This window comes from Henckelia pumila, chromosome 4 (assembly GCF_033568475.1).
Source record: "Henckelia pumila isolate YLH828 chromosome 4, ASM3356847v2, whole genome shotgun sequence".
Taxonomy (NCBI): domain Eukaryota; kingdom Viridiplantae; phylum Streptophyta; class Magnoliopsida; order Lamiales; family Gesneriaceae; genus Henckelia; species Henckelia pumila.
Window position 1 is genome coordinate 130,537,758 of NC_133123.1, and position 19,960 is coordinate 130,557,717.

Genomic DNA, 19,960 nt, shown 5'->3' on the forward strand with positions numbered 1-19,960 from the left:
TAGATATAGCTAATACTTCATTAATGTATTAGATGTTTTTCTTTAAAATTTTATAAACAATTAATAAGTATTAATATTACTCAATTACTATAATCTAAATAAATAGTCCCTTTCAAAAATAATAATAAATTCCCTCAAAAAAATAATAATAATAAATAAATAAATAGTCAAACAACTTAAAAAGAAAAAGTCATCAAATAATTAGTATTTAATGAAAATTATTATTAATATCACTCCATTAATATAATCTAAACAAATAGACAAACAATTTAGATATAACTGATACTTGATTAATTTATTAGATATTTTCTTAAAATTTTTATAAACAAGAACTAATAGATGTAGCTAATACTTGATTAATTTGTGATATATAGTTTTAAAAAAAACATGTATAATTTATCATTTTTTTTAAAATAAATCAAACCATATGAATAAATGCAAGTAATTAATAAATAAAAATAATACTTGATTAAATATTTTATCTTAAAAGTTCTATAAAAAGAAATATTGTGAATATTATTCAATTCATATAATATAAATAAATAGTCAAACAATTTACATATATGATATATCTAATACTTGATTAATTTATTAGATGTTTTTCTTAAAAGCTTTATTAACAACATATTAGGAATATTACTTAATTAGAATAATCTAAATAAATAATCAACTTGTCTATTACTAGATTAATTTATTAGATATGTTCTTAAAATTTTTATAAACAAAGTTATTAATATTACTCAATTAGTATAATCTAAATAAATAGTCAAACAGTTAAGATATAAATAAATATTTTTCTTAAAAATTTCATAAATAAAATATTAAGAATCTTACTCAATTAGTATAATCTAACTAAATAGTCAAACAACTTAAAAATAAAAATAAATCAATTAATTAGTATTTAGATATAACTAAGATGGTGCACGTGCGCCGCACATAAATGACAACTGCGAAGTACCTACCAAGATGCAGTTAAACGATACTCTCTCCGTCTCATATATGTTGTCTTATTTTAGTTTTCACATGAATTAAGAAAAATTTATTGGGAAAGTAAATTTTATATAAACTTCCTATTTTATCCCTATTTAATGTATTAAAAAATAATTGCACAATTTTCAAGGTGCAGTTAATAGGGGTATATTAGTAAAAAAGTGTAAAAAAATATTACTAAATATGGTGTATGACTATATATTTGGGACAAATAAAAAAAAAACGTGAACAATATAATTGGGACGGGCAGTATATATTTAGAGACATAATGAGCAAGGCATGAAAATCCCATGAATGATAGGAAAAATCACTCAGATGCACCAAACAAACTGGGAAACAAAAAATCATGCGAGACCAATGAGTTTCTGAGAAAGATGGTTAACTAAAGGCCATTCTTGTAATGGATGTGAGCATTATTTTAATTTTGACCGTACCATAAGAAGTGGTTCCATGCAAAGAGAGACTGTACGCAAAAATGGTAGGCTTCAGGAAGAGCCATCTACTTCTTGCCGGCTCGTCTTTTTCCTTTTCTTCGTATAAATGTAACTCCCTCCAGTCCTCTTCCATTTCCATTCACAGTCCATATAAATCTTCTTCATGAATCAGGGGAAGACGCGCGTGTGGCCTAGTATAATAGTTCTCCTGATTTGGCTTTGGGGGGTAACTGGTGGTAGTGCTGAAGATCCTTACAGGTTCTTCACTTGGAACATCACTTACGGACAAATTTACCCCTTTGGCATTTGCCAACAAGTATGTAAGTTCATGTAAATAACAAACCTTCCAAAACCACGCACCGCTTATGATCGGTTGATCTCTAATGTTTCAGGTGATTCTTATAAATGGTCAATTTCCTGGACCTGATATACATGCAGTCACGAACGATAATCTCATAATCAACGTACACAATCATCTGCCGGAGCCATTCCTTCTATCCTGGTCGATCCACTACTCCTAGTAAGATTGGATTGTTACTATTGTTTTTTTAATTTTATGATCGATGCAGGAATGGGGTTCAGCAAAGGAGAAATTCATTCGAAGATGGAGTATATGGAACTACATGTCCAATTCCTCCAGGCAGCAACTTCACTTACCAAATGCAAGTCAAAGATCAAATTGGAAGCTTCTATTATTTTCCATCCCTTGAATTCCACAAAGCAGCTGGTGGATACGGAGGGATCAGGATTCTCACCAGGCCTGAAGTTCCTGTTCCATTCCCCGAGCCTCACGGGGATTTCACCATTCTCATTGGAGATTGGTACATCGCAAATCACAAGGTCATCAAGAAGAATACATTGTTTCTAAATAATATATTCCAGCAAAATCCAGAACAGAAATTCGATCAATCAGTTTTCCAAACGAAAATTTATCAGGTTCGAGTGTTTTGACTTGTCCTAAATTTGCAGGACTTAAAGTCCATTCTAGACCAAGGTAAAATGCTCAGGTGTCCAGATGGAATCCTCATCAATGGCCGTGGACCTAATGGAGTGTCATTCACAGTTGAACCAGGTACATATCTCACCTATTAATTAGAACTTATGAAATTTCATTGATGTTTCAGTTACTTTTAAAATAAAATGGATGTATTTAGTTAGACTTGGTAATATATTTACTTTAACATTTATACCCTCATCTTTTTCTAGTTTTGTATCCAATCGTGTAAAATAAAAGGGCAAAATTGTTAAGTCACAATCATAAAATTTTGCTCTTTTATTCATAGTTTTAGGTATGTAATAGATTTATGTAGGTAATAGATAATAGATTGATTACATTATTGATTTTGCATTAGGATACCAACCTCATATTAGTACAAACACAACCGACATGATCGTTTTTCCAGGGAAAACCTACAGGTTAAGGATATCAAATGTGGGGCTTCAAAATTCGATGAATTTTCGCATTGAAGGACATGTGATGAAGGTGGTAGAAGTGGAGGGTACTCACACTTTGCAGAATACCGTATCTTCCCTAGATATCCATGTAGGCCAGTCCTACTCAGCGCTTGTCACTGCAGATCAACGTGCTAAGGACTACTACATTGCGGTGTCAACGCGATTCACCACCCAAGCCCTCATCACCACCGCAGTACTTCACTACAGAAACTCCAGAACATGGGTATCTGGCCCTCCGCCACCTGGTCCAACCACCGACATTCAGTGGTCACTAAATCAAGCTCGTTCTATCAGGTAGTGTTTGGCCATGCACTGACATGACACTATTGGAAACTTTCTAGACATCATCCATTCATCACTGCAAAGGGCACGCTTTTGCTATTTTCAGGACTAATCTCACGGCAAGTGGACCAAGGCCGAACCCTCAAGGTGCATACCATTATGGCCAGATCAAAGTGAACAGAACCATCAAGCTAGCTAATTCAGCCGCTCTACTTAATAGCAAGCAGCGTTATGCAGTTAATGGTGTTTCATTCGTTCCAGCTGATACGCCACTCAAACTGGCTGATTACTTCAAGATTGCAGGAGTATTCCATGTCGGAAGCATTCCTGATTACCCCACCACTGTTCAGCAAATTCACCTTGACACATCTGTTATGGGAGCTGACTACAGAGCTTTTGTGGAAATAGTTTTTGAGAACCATGAAGACATCATCCAGAGCTGGCACCTTGATGGATATTCTTTCTTTGTTGTAGGGTAAGCGTCTTATCTGTGTCTAAATTATATGGATGCAGATTAACTTAGGAGCATTAACGTTCACAAAACTGTTTTCAGGATGGACATTGGTCAGTGGACTCCTAATTGTCGGAAACAGTACAATCTTAACGATGCCATTTCGCGCTCAACCACACAGGTTCAAAGATTCAGTCAATTGCTTTCTACAAACATGTGTCCCATATATTTTCTCTTCTTAACAGTGTGGGGCTTGCCACATTTTTATGTTACAGGTTTATCCCGATTCATGGACAGCCGTCTATGTAGCTCTTGACAATGTGGGAATGTGGAATCTGAGGACTGAGTTTTGGGCAAGGCAATATCTAGGACAACAGTTTTATCTGCGTGTTTATACACCGAGTCACTCTGTCAGGGACGAGTATCCCATTCCTAATAATGCATTGCTTTGTGGAAGAGCCAAGAACCCGATCTCTTAAGATTACCTCCTCAAGGAAAATTAAATTTATACAACATAAATAATGGTCCTAACACACAGCAGCCTTCATTATGTCTGACAAATAAAGACAAGAAAGGGAAGGTGGGATTTGTTGAATTATCTTTGTATTCAATAACTTTCGTTAAAATGACTGCTTGCCTTTATGATCCTTAATCTCAAATGAAAGTATAATATTGTAGAGTGGCGTTAAATTATTAAGAAAAAAGACAAACTTGGTGAGGGTAAAATCTATTTATCCATGTATGTAATTTGACTCGCGATCTAAATTATGCACACTCACAAAAGATCTCAAAAATGTCTTGAGAATACTGTCATCAATTTTATACATGGATCTCTGTCTTTTTTTGATAAGAAACATATTATATAAATTAATATAAAAGGATTATTTACAGAAAGCGGATAAGTGATCCGCCATCGCCTAGAAGGCTATCATGGATCTCTGTCATTAAGCAGGAATGCCCATTTTGTCAACTATACTTGTTCCCACCGCTCTTTTTGCTTCTACTTTCCCCTAAACCTTTGCCTATGGTGGTGCTGGTTTGCTAGATTCAGGTGGTAGTAACGTGGTAGGCCAAACTCAGAGGCTCGGTTTAAATTTTATATTTCTTCATTATATGCTAAGACTACATTTATTATTGATGGACTCAACAGTCAGTTGTGTTGTTATCTAAGCAGAGCATTCAATATTCCACAGCATGAGACAATCTAAGTGCCCTGATAGGTCAAGATGCAACATCAACGATGCTGTCTAAGTCTTTGCTCTTCATCATTATAGGGAGCAATGACATAAACCGTTATTTCAAAAACATTAGTATAATGCCTAAAGATATGTTCATCTCCATTCTGATCTCAGCTTGTTTTAACTACATTGGTGTACTTCTTTATTAACATAGGTTAAATCAATTTCAATAAACCTAAATTCTTTACATAAGGGCATACCTTAAACCGATCATTTTTCATATCCATGCACACCAGACTTTGTATGGGCTGGGAGCAAGAAAATGTGGCATCATAAGCTGGCACCATTGGGTTGATGTCCATCCAGTAGACTCATCAGAAAAATCATTAATGGTACCAATGCCTGCTTCAACGCTATGAATGACTTTGCAGTTTGCAGTCACATTCTTTCTACACAGTCCAGGACAATCTTCTAGCTTACATCAGCTCACAACTTCCTGGCATAAAGTATTCAGTATTCACAATCACACGGACATGCATAAAGAATGACAACTGATGTTATAAACAATCCAATAGCCTTTCGTAAGAAATTCAATATATTACTAGAATTTTGAAGCTTGGATAAGCATATGTTGCCCTGCTGTCAATGCAACCACTATTGAAAAAGGTTGAATTAACATTACTTGTAAGTTTTCTGGCTTCTGTCAACTGTCTAAGAATTTGAGACCGTGGATATGGCATGCTGTGGTCGTGATCGTTAAGCCCGCAAGGCCCCTGTAATTCAACAGCAACTCATTGTACAGACCGCAGCAAGTATTTTTTCTGGAATTTGTTCCATCCAACTCATAAAGCCTCCCATTAGCTGCCATATTATGTGTCACCAGCAAATTTCTCTCAACCGGCGAAAGACAACTAACGAGCTAGTCAGACTCAAGAAATATTTATGTTAGATGCCGTACTCGGTATCAGAATAAGTGGATTGTGACAGTAGAATAGCATATCATTATCAAGTTCATGGCGAAAAATATTATCAAAGTGAAGATGGCAAATGAATGCTTCATTTTATGTGTATGATCAATTATATAATATGACATCAACAAGTTATAATAACAATAATAAATAAAACAATTCAAATGGTATGGCAAAATGGCTGAAATTTACACACAAAATAACACAATTTGAGTCAATACATGATTATTTCTTTCAACAAATTGATTGTCTACCAGCGTCATACAGCAAAATCTCTCCGGGCATATCTGATGACATGCCGCCTCAGCCACAGCTGATACATCACCATATGAAAAGCATCCATCGGCTGAGGCTCCAAGTTCCACACCAAATGCTTACTCGTCGCCACACACAGTTCTCTCATCTCCATGTATTTTTCCTCGCTCACGCCGCTCAACGCAGCCTTAATTCGGTCACCGCCGCTCCTCGCCGCCACGAGCAGAGCCATGTCAGACCATCTCAGAACATCAATGAACGGTAAGTCCTGGATGGGACGTTCCACAATCAACACCGGCACACAACCTACAGACATCGCCTCCACCATTCCAGCGACATCACCACTGTAAACAAACAGACAAAACTTGCTCTTTTGAACACTCCGCATATAGTCCAAAGCCTCAGACTCCTCCACCAAAAAATCATTGTGCGCCTTCAATTCGTTGACCAAAGCCGGCTCCTTTTTCCCGTCCCATTTCATGTATCCCAGAAAAGATTTATTGGTCATCGGATTTTCTTGGCCCTGCGCGTGGGAGAGAGCGAGCGGGGACAGATTAAAGGCAGGCAAAGTAATGTCTTTATGCGGGACAAAATAACCGGAAACAACGGGGAAAACGGATATTTGAACGGAATTTTTCTTCAGCTCGAGGACATTCCTATCGGATGAATAATCGATCCCTGCCGGCGAAACAAAGAAATGATCAGCTCCTAGAGTCCGATTCCAGTAGGGGTGGTTGTTTCTCAGCTCTCTGACTAAACGCGCCAGAGATCGCATGGAGGTGCCAGGGGAGAAGGGAACGAAGAAGAGGTGAGCTTCCGCGGGGTCCAGGGTGAGAAAGGGGCCGCGTAAAAGGGAATTGTAGAACAGCGAAGCGGGAGGTTCGGGGAAAGAGAATGACGACTTTGGTGTATCGTAGATGAAAATCTTGAACGTTGTGAGCATGTTCTGGTAGTCTTGGAAGAGCGTGGCGGCGGACATGTATGGGGAGGGTGTTGCGAGGGCGAAATATGGGAGGACGGCGAAGAAGAGGAAGAAATTCACGGCGGCGGCGGCGGCGGCCATTGAAGTCAAAGGCTGAAGCTTGAGCTTTTTGTCGCAATAATTACGGTTGTTGGAACATTTATTTCAACTGCTTCTTCCAGTCTTTCCGAATGGCAAAGATTAGCTTATCATTATTACTATTAATTATAAAGTCCTGATCCATTAATAATTACTGTTAATAACGTTATTATATTATATATTTAATTAAAAAATTATAGTATCATTATTATTTTGTTACAAGACAATAGAACCGACAGAAGGGTTTTAATTTTAGGTGAGTCACGGTAGATGGATGTATAAGATATTCGTCTTACGATTCAGTTCCACACGTTTAGTTTTTTAAACTAGAAATTAGGCACGTGCGTTGCACGTGAAAAACATATGTTGGAGTAATTAAAAAACGAAACAAAATTAACACAAAACTCCTATGAGACGATCTTACGAGCCAATTTTATGAGACGAAATTCTTGTTTGACACACCGTGAAAAATTATTATTTTTATGTCAAAAGTATTATTTTTATTTGAAAATCCGAGCAAGGTTGATTCGTCTCAAAGATTTTCAGAACAAAGCATATTGACATCAGCCATCACTTCATTCGAGATCGTGTTATGAAGAATGAATTTTAGCTTGAATATATTTAACTGATCAAAAAGTGGCAAACATCTCCACTAAGCCACTACTCGAGCTAAGTTTTCATACTTATTGGTTTAGTTGATTTAAATTGATTACGAATTGACTCGGGAGAAATGAAAAATTGAACTGATAAGACAATTGTTAGCCTAATTTTGAAAATCCATCTAGTATAACTCACTCTTAAACTCAAGCTGGTACAACTCGATTTTGAACACAAGCTGATACAATTCAATTTTGAAATCAAGCTGGTACATCTCAATTTTTCAAAACTTAGTCTAATCTTATCCAATAGTTCTGAATTAGTTAACAATCACTTCGAAAATATTAATGTACTATGAAACTGTCAAAATTAGTTACTCTTTTTAAATTTTACTTATTTTTATTTACGCTTTATTTTTTACTAATTTTTTTAAACCGCCTTTAACTTTTAAAATTTTAAACATATTGTCACGTGGACCGACGAATTTACCTAAGCGACTGTATACTAAATATTTTGTAACTCAATCTCTTCTTCTTGTTGTTTTTCACCGCATTTAGAATTTTTGTGCTTACAAATTTTCTATCTGATTTAAGTCTTTCATGTTCTTCATTTCACAAATTTATGTTGCAACCATGTCTCCAATCTCCCAAAACATTCTCCAAGTTGACTTTCACACTTTTTATGACCTACCTTTCTAGTGTGTGTATACACTCACACACACATTTGACCAAGTTATTTCAAGTACACATGAGGAGTCATATGGAATGATTTCCAATTCATATGGACTAATATTTGACTGATATTTAGTTCACATAGACTGATTTTTGATTGGTTTTGACTGATTTTTAGTTTATATATATCTACTGATATGAACCGAGTACACCGAGTTTGACTTATTTTGAAGAAATTCCAACTCGTATCGACTGTTTTTCACTTCATGCCGACCGATGTCAACTCACTTATAATTGTTTATATATATATATATATATATATATGTTCCGATCTCTATAAGCATCTAGACTGTGAAAATTTCTGAGTTGTGGCAACCAGATCTATAAGTAGGCATTGCCCAAATTTTTTCACGTCGTGAACGTCACAAATGATATAAGTATAAAACTCTATTGATGGGATTCAATCTCCATCACTAAGGATTCAATATTCACCGAGGGGTTTGATCTGCCCTCACCTGAACTCACTGACTTCTCCCTAATTTTTGGGCAACTTCGAGAAGAAATAAAGTGTAACACTCGGTATTTTAAATACGTAAATTCGCATGCATAATTAGGGTATTTAATTATTTAAATTTGTGATTTATGGGTTAAATAATTATGTGAATTATTTGTGCATGATTTAATTTATTTTTAAGCATTTAACCCATAATTAATGATTTTTATGATTTTTAGTATTTTAATGATTTTATCGCGTAGACGGGACCGTGGACGGACGAGATGACAACTTTCTAGCCAATTTATTCCATGAGCATTTTTAGAGCCCAAAAATATTATTTTGAGTTTTATTGCCTCAAAATTTTTAGTATTTAATTTTATATAATTTTAGGAGTCCATTTTTATCCAAATTTAGTCATTTTAATGACTTTTAATTATTTTTAAAATTTCCTAAACTTGTAATTTCGGGATTTTTATATTTTTAACTTAAGTTATCAGATTTTAAATTTTATTTGGAGTTTTAAAATTCTATATTTTATATTTAAAACTTTTAATTATCCTAAAACCTATTTTAATTAAATTAAAAACTCTAACCTAATCTACCCAAAACCCCACGTTTCTTTCCATCAGCCGCCTCACCCCATCTCCATCATCTTCCTCGTCGATCCAGCAGCCGAGGGAGGATCCCATAGCCGATTTTCTTCAAAGTTTCAAGGTTTTTCGTCGTCCCGTCGTCCCGGAATCGTCCCACGCTCGTTTTTCTCTTCAAACTTCGGTGCTAGGCATGTTTTTATTCTATTTTTTCATACAATATCAGTGAATATTATGTGTGCGTGGTGTATGCGTGATTTGTTCTTGAAAATTTTCAGAAATTTATTTGAGTTTGTTCTTGGTGCTCGATTTGATGTATTCTCCATTCATGCTCACGCTTCTTCATTCCATGGCACGTCTAGCTGCTGGCCGAGGGTCTAGAGGGGGTGTTGGTGTGGCCTGGACTCGAATGGCTCGAGTGGTTCGAGCCAAACGAGCCCAGGAGAGACGTAAAGGCGGACTGCACCTCTATGTGCGCAGACTAGGGTTTCGGGTTTGAGGCTTCGAGTTGGGTCCTGTGGGGTGCATGGGCCGGGGTCAGGGGCCAGGTTCAATCCGCCCAGACGTGGGCTACGTCTGGGCGGCGGCGCTCCGGCCAGGGGCGGCTGGAGCAGGCTGGCAGCAGCCACGGAGTGGCTGCTGCTCACGGCCGCAGCCGAGAAGGGATAGGGCGACGGGTCCTAGGGTTTTCAGTTGGGTCCGGGTCGGGTCAGTAGGGTAGTGGGTCGGGTTAAGTTGGTCCGGGTCCGGGTTGGTGGGCCGGGCTCGAGTCTTTTTATTTTTAAAGTATTTTATGAATTAATTGGTTTTTGGGCCAATTAATTAGAAATAAAATTATTTGGACTCCCAAATAATTTTATTTGGGCTTTTAAAATTTTAATTAAGTTAGTCCATTAATTTTATGGGCTTTTGAGCCCATGAAAGTTATTGGGCCAGTCTTTGGGCTTTTGGGCCCATTGGGCCAGTTTAAGTTGTTTTTGGGCCTAGAATGTTTTATGGGCTTTAAATTATTTTAATTGGGCTTAGAACAATTTTATTGGGCTTAAGTATGTGATTGGGCCAGATTTAAGTAATTGGGCTTGAGTGTTAGGGCCAGCAGTCCAGTACAATCCATGAGAAATTTGCATGTGTCCGGATTATATATTTAATTATTTTTATGCATTGAAGTTTTTTTAATATTTATATGTTAGTAAGAAATTAAATTAAATATATATGAAGGACACACAATTTTATTTAAGTACATGCATTCATGAAATAATTTTATGCATAATTAAATGTTTAAGGTTGAGCAATAATAAAATATTTTATGTTGGAAGTTGAAGTAGTGTGACAATTTAAGGGGGATTCGTCCCCATATGTGAACTATTGAAGGGCAGTTTACTGCCAATTTAAGAGGTGATTCGTCATCGTCACGTACGTTGGTTTCCACGCTGATCAGTATTTAATGTATGATTTAAGGTTACACTACGGATACAACCATGCGATGTTAGAAATTTAACTGCTCAACAATGTTTATGTATTATGTTATTTAAGTTAATTTAAGTTATGTTTATGCCGTGATATTTTTAAGCATGCTCATTCATGTATATGTTATGTATTAGTATCAAAGTGATTTAAATTATTTTAAACCCTTGTTATGTTAGCATGTTGGGCCTCTAGGCTCACTACACTGGTATGGTGCAGGTGAGTTCGTAGAGGAGGATGTAGCTCCTACCGGCGGCGAGGACCTATGAGCGGACATGCAGTGACCCCGTGACCGTGATAGATGTCTGAGTCACACTGCATGTTTTAATTATGTCAGCATGTTACACTTTTTAATTATTTTTCAGTGGTTGTGGTTTTGAATATTTTCAGTGCATGCAAATTTTACATCATTTTTCTTATGCAGTATTTTTAATTAAATGTTTGACTCAGATATTTATTTTATTTAAAGAATGCAATTTTTTATTTAAGTTATTTATTTTAGTCATTTATTTAAGTTATTTATTTATTTTATTTTAAATCTTTTATTCTGTGCATGTATGTATGGGCATATATGTGCATATTTTTTTAGTAAGTTTATATAAAAAAAAAAAAAAATTCCGCATATTTATTTATTTAATAATTATAGAGTTAGAGTCGTTTCAGTTGGTATCAAAGCACGGTCCTTGGAGGGGTCATTACTGCTATGCGAGCTCAGAAATCCACGCTACCGGTCTGTAAGTTTTAAGTGTTTATAGCATGATTTAATTCTTTGGATTTAAGTTAGTATTACTTTTAAACAACTTAGTTATGCATGGCGATTTACGTAAAGAAATATGTGGTGGTGCAGAATGCCTCCCAGATCGATGAACAGACGTGGGGGATCTCCACCTACACCTCCACCTCTTCCTCCGCAGAACCCTCTAGCAGCATTAGAGCAGGCCAATGCGAATATAATGGCAGGGATTACTGCTCTGTTAGAGCAGCAGGCTACTCGCCCTAGGTTGTCCCATGAGGAGGACGTTGCTGAGAGGTTCCAGAAGAAGGGACCCAAGGAGTTTGTTGGCACCACCGATCCTTTGGTGGCTGAGGGATGGATTCGATCTCTGGAGTCCATCTTTGATTATATGGGGATCACAGACACCGACAGGGTGAACTGTGCGACGTACATGCTGAGGGGTGACGCAGCGCTTTGGTGGGAGGGTGCTGTCAGGGGAGTTCACCTTCCTACACTGACATGGACAGAGTTTAGGCGTATCTTCTACGCCAAGTACTTCACTGAGGATGTGCGCAGTCGCATGATCCGTGAGTTTATGAGTCTCCGTCAGGGGACAAGACAGTGGTCGAGTATGTGAGATAGTTCGAGAGGGGCTGTCACTTTGTGCCTCTGATTTCAGATAGTCCACCAGAGAAGTTGAGGCAGTTTGTGGAGGGTTTGAAGGCGGATATCAAGCATGATGTTCGCATGGCAGACGTCCTTACTTATGAGTCTGCAGTCAGTAGAGTTTTGCGTTCCGAGGAGGGTCGGAGAGAGATCCAGAGGGAGCAGCAGGGGAAGAGACAGTTTCAGGCTGGGTATCAGCGACCATCTTCGCAGCCTCCTGCGAAGAAGCAGTTTACAGGGCCGGCTAAGGGCCCGAATCCACAGCAGAGGCCACAGCAGCAGAGGCCGCAGCAGCAGAGGGGCGGGGCCCCTAATGCCATAGGTTATCCTACTTGCCCGAAGTGTCAAAAGATGCATTCGGGACCTTGTCTTTTGGGAGCAGGAGTTTGCTACCACTGTAGGGATCCAGGGCATCAGATAGCTAACTGCCCGAGGAAAAAAAACACCGCTGGTAGAGTGTTTGTGATGCAGGCCGAGGAGGTAGATCCAGACACCTCCTTGATCAATGGTATATCTTACCCCTAGCATTTTAATAATTCTCCTTTGATTAAAATTTCGTCTTTATTTTGGAATTGTTGTTAATTTGGATTATTTAATTGCATGTCAGAATAGGAAGCATGTCTTACTTGTGATTAGAATTAAGAATTAGTAGTGACTCGTTGGGGAAAAATTTAGTAGTGGTATGAAACTGTTGGGAATTTTCTGCGTGCAGGGAGAATTCTAGTTGGAGGCAACTCCACGTTTGCGTTGCTAGATTCAGGGGCTACGCATTCGTTTATCTCCCTGGAGTTTATCAGGCGGGTAGGCATCACACCTGAGAGTATTGACAGTGGGTATGATGTTACTATGCCGTCAGGGCAGATTATTTCTACCTCGAAGGTTATTCGAGGACTGGAGTTGGAGCTGCAGGGACACTCCATTCGAGCAGATGTGGTGGTTTTGCCATTGAGTGGATTCGATTTGATTTTGGGTATGGACTGGTTGACAGTCAATGGAGCTTCGATTGATTTTCGTCGGAGATCAGTGTCAGTGAGACCTACAGTAGGCGACCCGTTCACTTTTCATGCATCTCAGAGCAGTGATATTCCTCAGGTGATATCTCATATTCAGGCGAGGAAGCTGTTGAGACGGGGTTGCCAGGGGTTCCTAGCCAGTATTGTCACGGCCTCAGAACCATCTAGCAGATCTTTGTCAGAGATAGAGGTGGTTCGTGACTTTCCGGATGTCTTTCCAGAGGATGTTGCAGGGATTCCACCAGTGAGAGATGTGGAGTTCAGCATCGAGTTAGTGCCAGACACCGTGCCTATCTCTAAGGCACTGTACAGACTTGCTCCTACCGAGATGAAAGAGTTGAAGGAGCAGATTCAGGAGTTGTTAGAGAAAGGATTTGTTCGTCCTAGCTTTTCTCCGTGGGGAGCTCCGGTGTTATTTGTGAAGAAGAAAGATGGCAGTATGAGACTGTGCATCGATTACCGAGAGCTCAACAGGGTCACATTGAAGAACAAGTATCCACTGCCGAGGATAGAGGATTTATTTGACCAGTTGCAGGGATCTTCGGTGTTCTCCAAGATTGACCTGCGATCTGGTTATCATCAGTTGCATGTTAGAGATGCAGATGTGTCCAAGACTGCTTTCAGGACACGATATGGGCATTACGAGTTCTTAGTGATGCCATTTGGGATGACCAATGCTCCAGCGGTTTTCATGGATCTCATGAACCGAGTCTTTCAGCCGTATCTAGATCAGTTCATCATAGTCTTCATTGATGATATCTTGATCTATTCTAGGAGCATCGAGGAGCACAGACAGCATCTTCAGACAGCCTTGCAGACTTTGAGGGAACATCGTTTGTATGCCAAGTTCAGCAAGTGCGAGTTTTGGCTTGAGCAGGTGGCATTTCTTGGCCACATTATTTCGAGAGATGGGATTGCAGTTGATCAGTCGAAGGTTGAGGCAGTGCAGAATTGGGGTATTCCGAAGAATGCTTCGGAGATTCGCAGTTTCTTGGGTTTGGCAGGATATTATAGGAAGTTCATCAATGGTTTTTCCTCTATTGCAGTACCCTTGACTTCCTTAACCAAGAAGAATGCGAATTTTATCTGGAGTTCAGACTGTCAGAGGAGCTTCGATCAGCTGAAGGAAGCACTCACTACTGCACCAGTGTTAGCGGTGACAGTACCACATGAGGAGTTAGTGGTGTACATCGATGCGTCTAAGCTGGGTTTAGGCGCAGTACTTATGCAGTGTGGCAAGGTTATTGCGTATGCGTCGAGGCAGCTGAAGGTTCATGAGCAGAATTACCCGACGCATGACTTGGAGTTAGCAGCAGTGGTTTTCGCTTTGAAAATCTGGAGGCACTATCTGTATGGAGAGAAGTGAAAGATTTTCACAGACCACAAGAGTCTCAAGTACTTCTTCACACAGAAGGAGTTGAACATGAGACAGCGCCGATGGTTGGAGTTGGTGAAAGATTATGACTGTGACATTAACTACCATCCGGGTAAAGCTAATGTAGTAGCAGATGCTTTGAGTCGGAAGTCGTCAGTGGTCTCATGTTTGACCGTACAGTTACCACTACAGAGCGAGATTCAGAGATTTGACTTGGAGTGTTATCCGAGTGGTCATGTACCGAGCTTGTTTGTGTTGACGGTGCAGCCAGTTCTGCGAGATCGGATTAGGGATGGACAGTCTACTGATGAGGAGTTGCAGCGATGGAGACAGAGAGATGAGGCTAGGGGTAACCTCTTGTATACAGTGGTGGATGGTATCGTTCAGTACCGTGGTAGGATGTGGGTACCGAACGTCGATCAGTTGAGAGCTGAGATTTTAGCAGAGGCTCACACATCTCCATACTCCATTCACCCCGGAAGTACGAAGATGTACAAAGATTTGCAGCTATTGTATTGGTGGCCCGGGATGAAGAGTGACATCGGGAGAGTGGTGTCAGAGTGCTTGACTTGTCAGCAAGTCAAGGCAGAGCATCAGCGTCCAGCAGGACTTCTTAGACCTCTTCCTATTCCGGAATGGAAATGGGAGAATATTACGATGGACTTTGTGGTTGGCTTATCGAGGAGTGCCAGAGGTTGCACAGCGATTTGGGTGATTGTGGATAGACTCACCAAGTCAGCTCATTTCTTGCCGGTGAGGACTACTTATTCTTTGACACAGTATGCAGAGCTTTACATCAGAGAGATTGTTAGACTGCATGGCATACCAGTGTCTATTATGTCAGACAGAGATCCGAGATTCACATCTGTGTTTTGGAAGAGTCTGCACACAACTTTGGGGACTAGGCTTTTGTTCAGCACAGCATTCCATCCCCAGACAGATGGTCAGTCGGAGAGGGTGATCCAGGTTCTCGAGGATCTTCTGAGAGCTTGTGTCATTGATTTTCGGGGCTCTTGGGAGACTAGACTGTCATTAGTGGAGTTTACCTATAACAACAGTTTTCAGTCGTCTATAGGTATGGCTCCTTATGCAGCATTGTACGGGAGGAGATGCAGATCTGCTGTGCATTGGGATGAGGTTGGTGAGCGGATTTTACTGGGTCCTGAGATTGTGCAGCAGACAGCTGACATTGTGACTCAGATTCGAGATCGGATGAGGACTTCTCAGAGTCGTCAGAAGAGTTATGCAGATGCCAGACGACGAGATTTGGAGTTCGCTGTAGGTGATCACGTATTCCTGAAGGTGTCACCTATGAAGGGAGTAGTGCGTTTTGGCCGGAGAGGCAAGCTTAATCCGAGGTATATAGGGCCATTCGAGATCTTGGAGAGAGTTGGCACGTTGGCCTACCGTTTAGCTTTACCACCAGGGCTAGCGGCAGTGCACAACGTTTTCCATGTATCCATGCTTCGGAGATATGTCTCTAACCCGTCGCATGTGTTGGATTTCGAGCCCTTGCAGTTGCCACCAGATCTAGTGTATGAGGAGAGGCCAGTGCGGATCTTGGCTAGGGAGGAGCGGAGGCTTAGGACACGGGTCATACCGATGGTCAGAGTCCAGTGGCTGAATCACTCAGAGAAGGAAGCTACTTGGGAGACCGAGGCAGACATGAGGACTCGCTACCCGGAGTTGTTCGGGTAAGTACTTTAAATTTCGAGGACGAAATTCAATTTAAGGTGGGAAGAATTGTAACACCCGGTATTTTAAATACGTAAATCCGCATGCATAATTAGGGTATTTAATTATTTAAATTTGTGATTTATGGGTTAAATAATTATGTGAATTATTTGTGCATGATTTAATTTATTTTTAAGCATTTAACCCATAATTAATGATTTTTATGATTTTTAGTATTTTAATTATTTTATCGCGTAGACGGGACCGTGGACGGACGAGATGACAACTTTCTAGCCAATTTATTCCATTAGCATTTTTAGAGCCCAAAAATATTATTTTGAGTTTTATTGCCTCAAAATTTTTAGTATTTAATTTTATATAATTTTAGGAGTCCATTTTTATCCAAATTTAGTCATTTTAATGACTTTTAATTATTTTTAAAATTCCCTAAACTTGTAATTTCGGGATTTTTATATTTTTAACTTAAGTTATCAGATTTTAACTTTTATTTGGAGTTTTAAAATTCTATATTTTATATTTAAAACTTTTAATTATCCTAAAACCTATTTTAAATAAAATTAAAAACTCTAACCTAATCTACCCAAAACCCCATGTTTCTTTCCATCAGCCGCCTTACCCCATCTCCATCATCTTCCTCGTCGATCCAGCAGCCGAGGGAGGACCCCATAGCCGATTTTCTTCAAAGTTTCAAGGTTTTTCGTCGTCCCGTCGTCCCGGAATCGTCCCACGCTCGTTTTTCTCTTCAAACTTCGGTGCTAGGCATGTTTTTATTCTACTTTTTCGTAAAATATCAGTGAATATTATGTGTGCGTGGTGTATGCGTGATTTGTTCTTGAAAATTTTCAGAAATTTATTTGAGTTTGTTCTTGGTGCTCGATTTGATGTATTCTCCATTCATGCTCACGCTTCTTCATTCCATGGCACGTCTAGCTGCTGGCCGAGGGTCTAGAGGGGGTGTTGGTGTGGCCTGGACTCGAATGGCTCGAGTGGTTCGAGCCAAACGAGCCCAGGAGAGACGTAAAGGCGGACTGCACCTCTATGTGCGCAGACTAGGGTTTCGGGTTTGAGGCTTCGAGTTGGGTCCTGTGGGGTGCATGGGCCGGGGTCAGGGGCCAGGTTCAATCCGCCCAGACGTGGGCTACGTCTGGGCGGCGGCGCTCTGGCCAGGGGCGGCTGGAGCAGGCTGGCAGCAGCCACGGAGTGGCTGCTGCTCACGGCCGCAGCCGAGAAGGGATAGGGCGACGGGTCCTAGGGTTTTCAGTTGGGTCCGGGTCGGGTCTGTGGTCCGGGTCGGGTCAGTAGGGTAGTGGGTCGGGTTAAGTTGGTCCGGGTCCGGGTTGGTGGGCCGGGCTCGAGTCTTTTTATTTTTAAAATATTTTATGAATTAATTGGTTTTTGGGCCAATTAATTAGAAATAAAATTATTTGGACTCCCAAATAATTTTATTTGGGCTTTTAAAATTTTAATTAAGTTAGTCCATTAATTTTATGGGCTTTTGAGCCCATGAAAGTTATTGGGCCAGTCTTTGGGCTTTTGGGCCCATTGGGCCAGTTTAAGTTGTTTTTGGGCCTAGAATGTTTTATGGGCTTTAAATTATTTTAATTGGGCTTAGAACAATTTTATTGGGCTTAAGTATGTGATTGGGCCAGATTTAAGTAATTGGGCTTGAGTGTTAGGGCCAGCAGTCCAGTACAATCCATGAAAAATTTGCATGTGTCCGGATTATATATTTAATTATTTTTATGCATTGAAGTTTTTTTAATATTTATATGTTAGTAAGAAATTAAATTAAATATATATGAAGGACACACAATTTTATTTAAGTACATGCATTCATGAAATAATTTTATGCATAATTAAATGTTTAAGGTTGAGCAATAATAAAATATTTTATGTTGGAAGTTGAAGTAGTGTGACAATTTAAGGGGGATTCGTCCCCATATGTGAACTATTGAAGGGCAGTTTACTGCCAATTTGAGAGGTGATTCGTCACCGTCACGTACGTTGGTTTCCACGCTGATCAGTATTTAATGTATGATTTAAGGTTACACTACGGATACAACCATGCGATGTTAGAAATTTAACTGCTCAACAATGTTTATGTATTATGTTATTTAAGTTAATTTAAGTTATGTTTATGCCGTGATATTTTTAAGCATGCTCATTCATGTATATGTTATGTATTAGTATCAAAGTGATTTAAATTATTTTAAACCCTTGTTATGTTAGCATGTTGGGCCTCTAGGCTCACTACACTGGTATGGTGCAGGTGAGTTCGTAGAGGAGGATGTAGCTCCTACCGGCGGCGAGGACCTATGAGCGGACATGCAGTGACCCCGTGACCATGATAGATGTCTGAGTCACACTGCATGTTTTAATTATGTCAGCATGTTACACTTTTTAATTATTTTTCAGTGGTTGTGGTTTTGAATATTTTCAGTGCATGCAAATTTTACATCATTTTTCTTATGCAGTATTTTTAATTAAATGTTTGACTCAGATATTTATTTTATTTAAAGAATGCAATTTTTTATTTAAGTTATTTATTTTAGTCATTTATTTAAGTTATTTATTTATTTTATTTTAAATCTTTTATTCTGTGCATGTATGTATGGGCATATATGTGCATATTTTTTTAGTAAGTATATATATATATAAAAAAAAATTTCCGCATATTTATTTATTTAATAATTATAGAGTTAGGGTCGTTTCAGTTGGTATCAAAGCACGGTCCTTGGAGGGGTCATTACTGCTATGCGAGCTCAGAAATCCACGCTACCGGTCTGTAAGTTTTAAGTGTTTATAGCATGATTTAATTCTTTGGATTTAAGTTAGTATTACTTTTAAACAACTTAGTTATGCATGGCGATTTACGTAAAGAAATATGTGGTGGTGCAGAATGCCTCCCAGATCGATGAACAGACGTGGGGGATCTCCACCTACACCTCCACCTCCACCTCCGCAGAACCCTCTAGCAGCATTGGAGCAGGCCAATGCGAATATGATGGCAGGGATTACTGCTCTGTTAGAGCAGCAGGCTACTCGCCCTAGGTTGTCCCATGAGGAGGACGTTGCTGAGAGGTTCCAGAAGAAGGGACCCAAGGAGTTTGTTGGCACCACCGATCCTTTGGTGGCTGAGGGATGGATTCGATCTCTGGAGTCCATCTTTGATTATATGGGGATCACAGACACCGACAGGGTGAACTGTGCGACGTACATGCTGAGGGGTGACGCAACGCTTTGGTGGGAGGGTGCTGTCAGGGGAGTTCACCTTCCTACACTGACATGGACAGAGTTTAGGCGTATCTTCTACGCCAAGTACTTCACTGAGGATGTGCGCAGTCGCATGATCCGTGAGTTTATGAGTCTCCGTCAGGGGGACAAGACAGTGGTCGAGTATGTGAGACAGTTCGAGAGGGGCTGTCACTTTGTGCCTCTGATTTCAGATAGTCCACCAGAGAAGTTGAGGCAGTTTGTGGAGGGTTTGAAGGCGGATATCAAGCATGATGTTCGCATGGCAGACGTCCTTACTTATGAGTCTGCAGTCAGTAGAGTCTTGCGTTCCGAGGAGGGTCGGAGAGAGATCCAGAGGGAGCAGCAGGGGA

General features: G+C 39.6%; 2 protein-coding genes across 4 annotated transcripts; one reads left to right on the forward strand and one right to left on the reverse strand.

The window, feature by feature from the left end:
* The first annotated feature begins 1,335 nt into the window (after nt 1–1,335).
* LOC140866163 (L-ascorbate oxidase homolog) lies at nt 1,336–4,756 on the forward strand. Its single transcript, XM_073271071.1, has 8 exons — nt 1,336–1,740; nt 1,817–1,926; nt 1,994–2,264; nt 2,394–2,496; nt 2,828–3,173; nt 3,268–3,636; nt 3,715–3,793; nt 3,888–4,756. The coding sequence occupies exons 1-8, from the start codon at nt 1,588–1,590 to the stop codon at nt 4,089–4,091; spliced, it is 1,635 nt and encodes a 544-aa protein (XP_073127172.1). The 5' UTR covers nt 1,336–1,587; the 3' UTR covers nt 4,092–4,756.
* Nucleotides 4,757–5,018: 262 nt separating this feature from the next.
* LOC140866165 (probable glycosyltransferase At3g07620) lies at nt 5,019–7,173 on the reverse strand. 3 transcript variants are annotated; one of them, XR_012144810.1, is made up of 3 exons: nt 6,013–7,173; nt 5,473–5,709; nt 5,019–5,286 (listed from the first exon to the last, which is right to left on the reverse strand). XR_012144810.1 is itself a non-coding variant. In XM_073271073.1 (2 exons), exon 1 carries the CDS (start codon nt 7,074–7,076, stop codon nt 6,018–6,020), a length of 1,059 nt encoding a protein of 352 aa, XP_073127174.1. In that variant the 5' UTR covers nt 7,077–7,173; the 3' UTR covers nt 5,352–5,709; nt 5,980–6,017. The 3 variants fall into 3 exon arrangements, 1 of the variants encoding a protein (XP_073127174.1); XR_012144809.1 differs by having other exon boundaries at nt 5,020–5,286; nt 5,980–7,173; XM_073271073.1 differs by lacking the exon at nt 5,019–5,286 and having other exon boundaries at nt 5,352–5,709; nt 5,980–7,173.
* Between the last annotated feature and the right edge of the window lie 12,787 nt (nt 7,174–19,960).

Excerpts from the sequence above, each read along its gene's own strand:
- LOC140866163 (XM_073271071.1), top strand. The coding sequence starts at position 1,588 with ATGAATCAGGGGAAGACGCGCGTGTGGCCTAGTATAATAGTTCTCCTG. Across the intron at positions 1,927-1,993 it reads GAGCCATTCCTTCTATCCTG|GAATGGGGTTCAGCAAAGGA; the intron begins GTCGATCCACTA and ends TGATCGATGCAG. Across the intron at positions 3,637-3,714 it reads TATTCTTTCTTTGTTGTAGG|GATGGACATTGGTCAGTGGA; the intron begins GTAAGCGTCTTA and ends AACTGTTTTCAG.
- LOC140866165 (XM_073271073.1), bottom strand. The coding sequence starts at position 7,076 with ATGGCCGCCGCCGCCGCCGCCGTGAATTTCTTCCTCTTCTTCGCCGTC.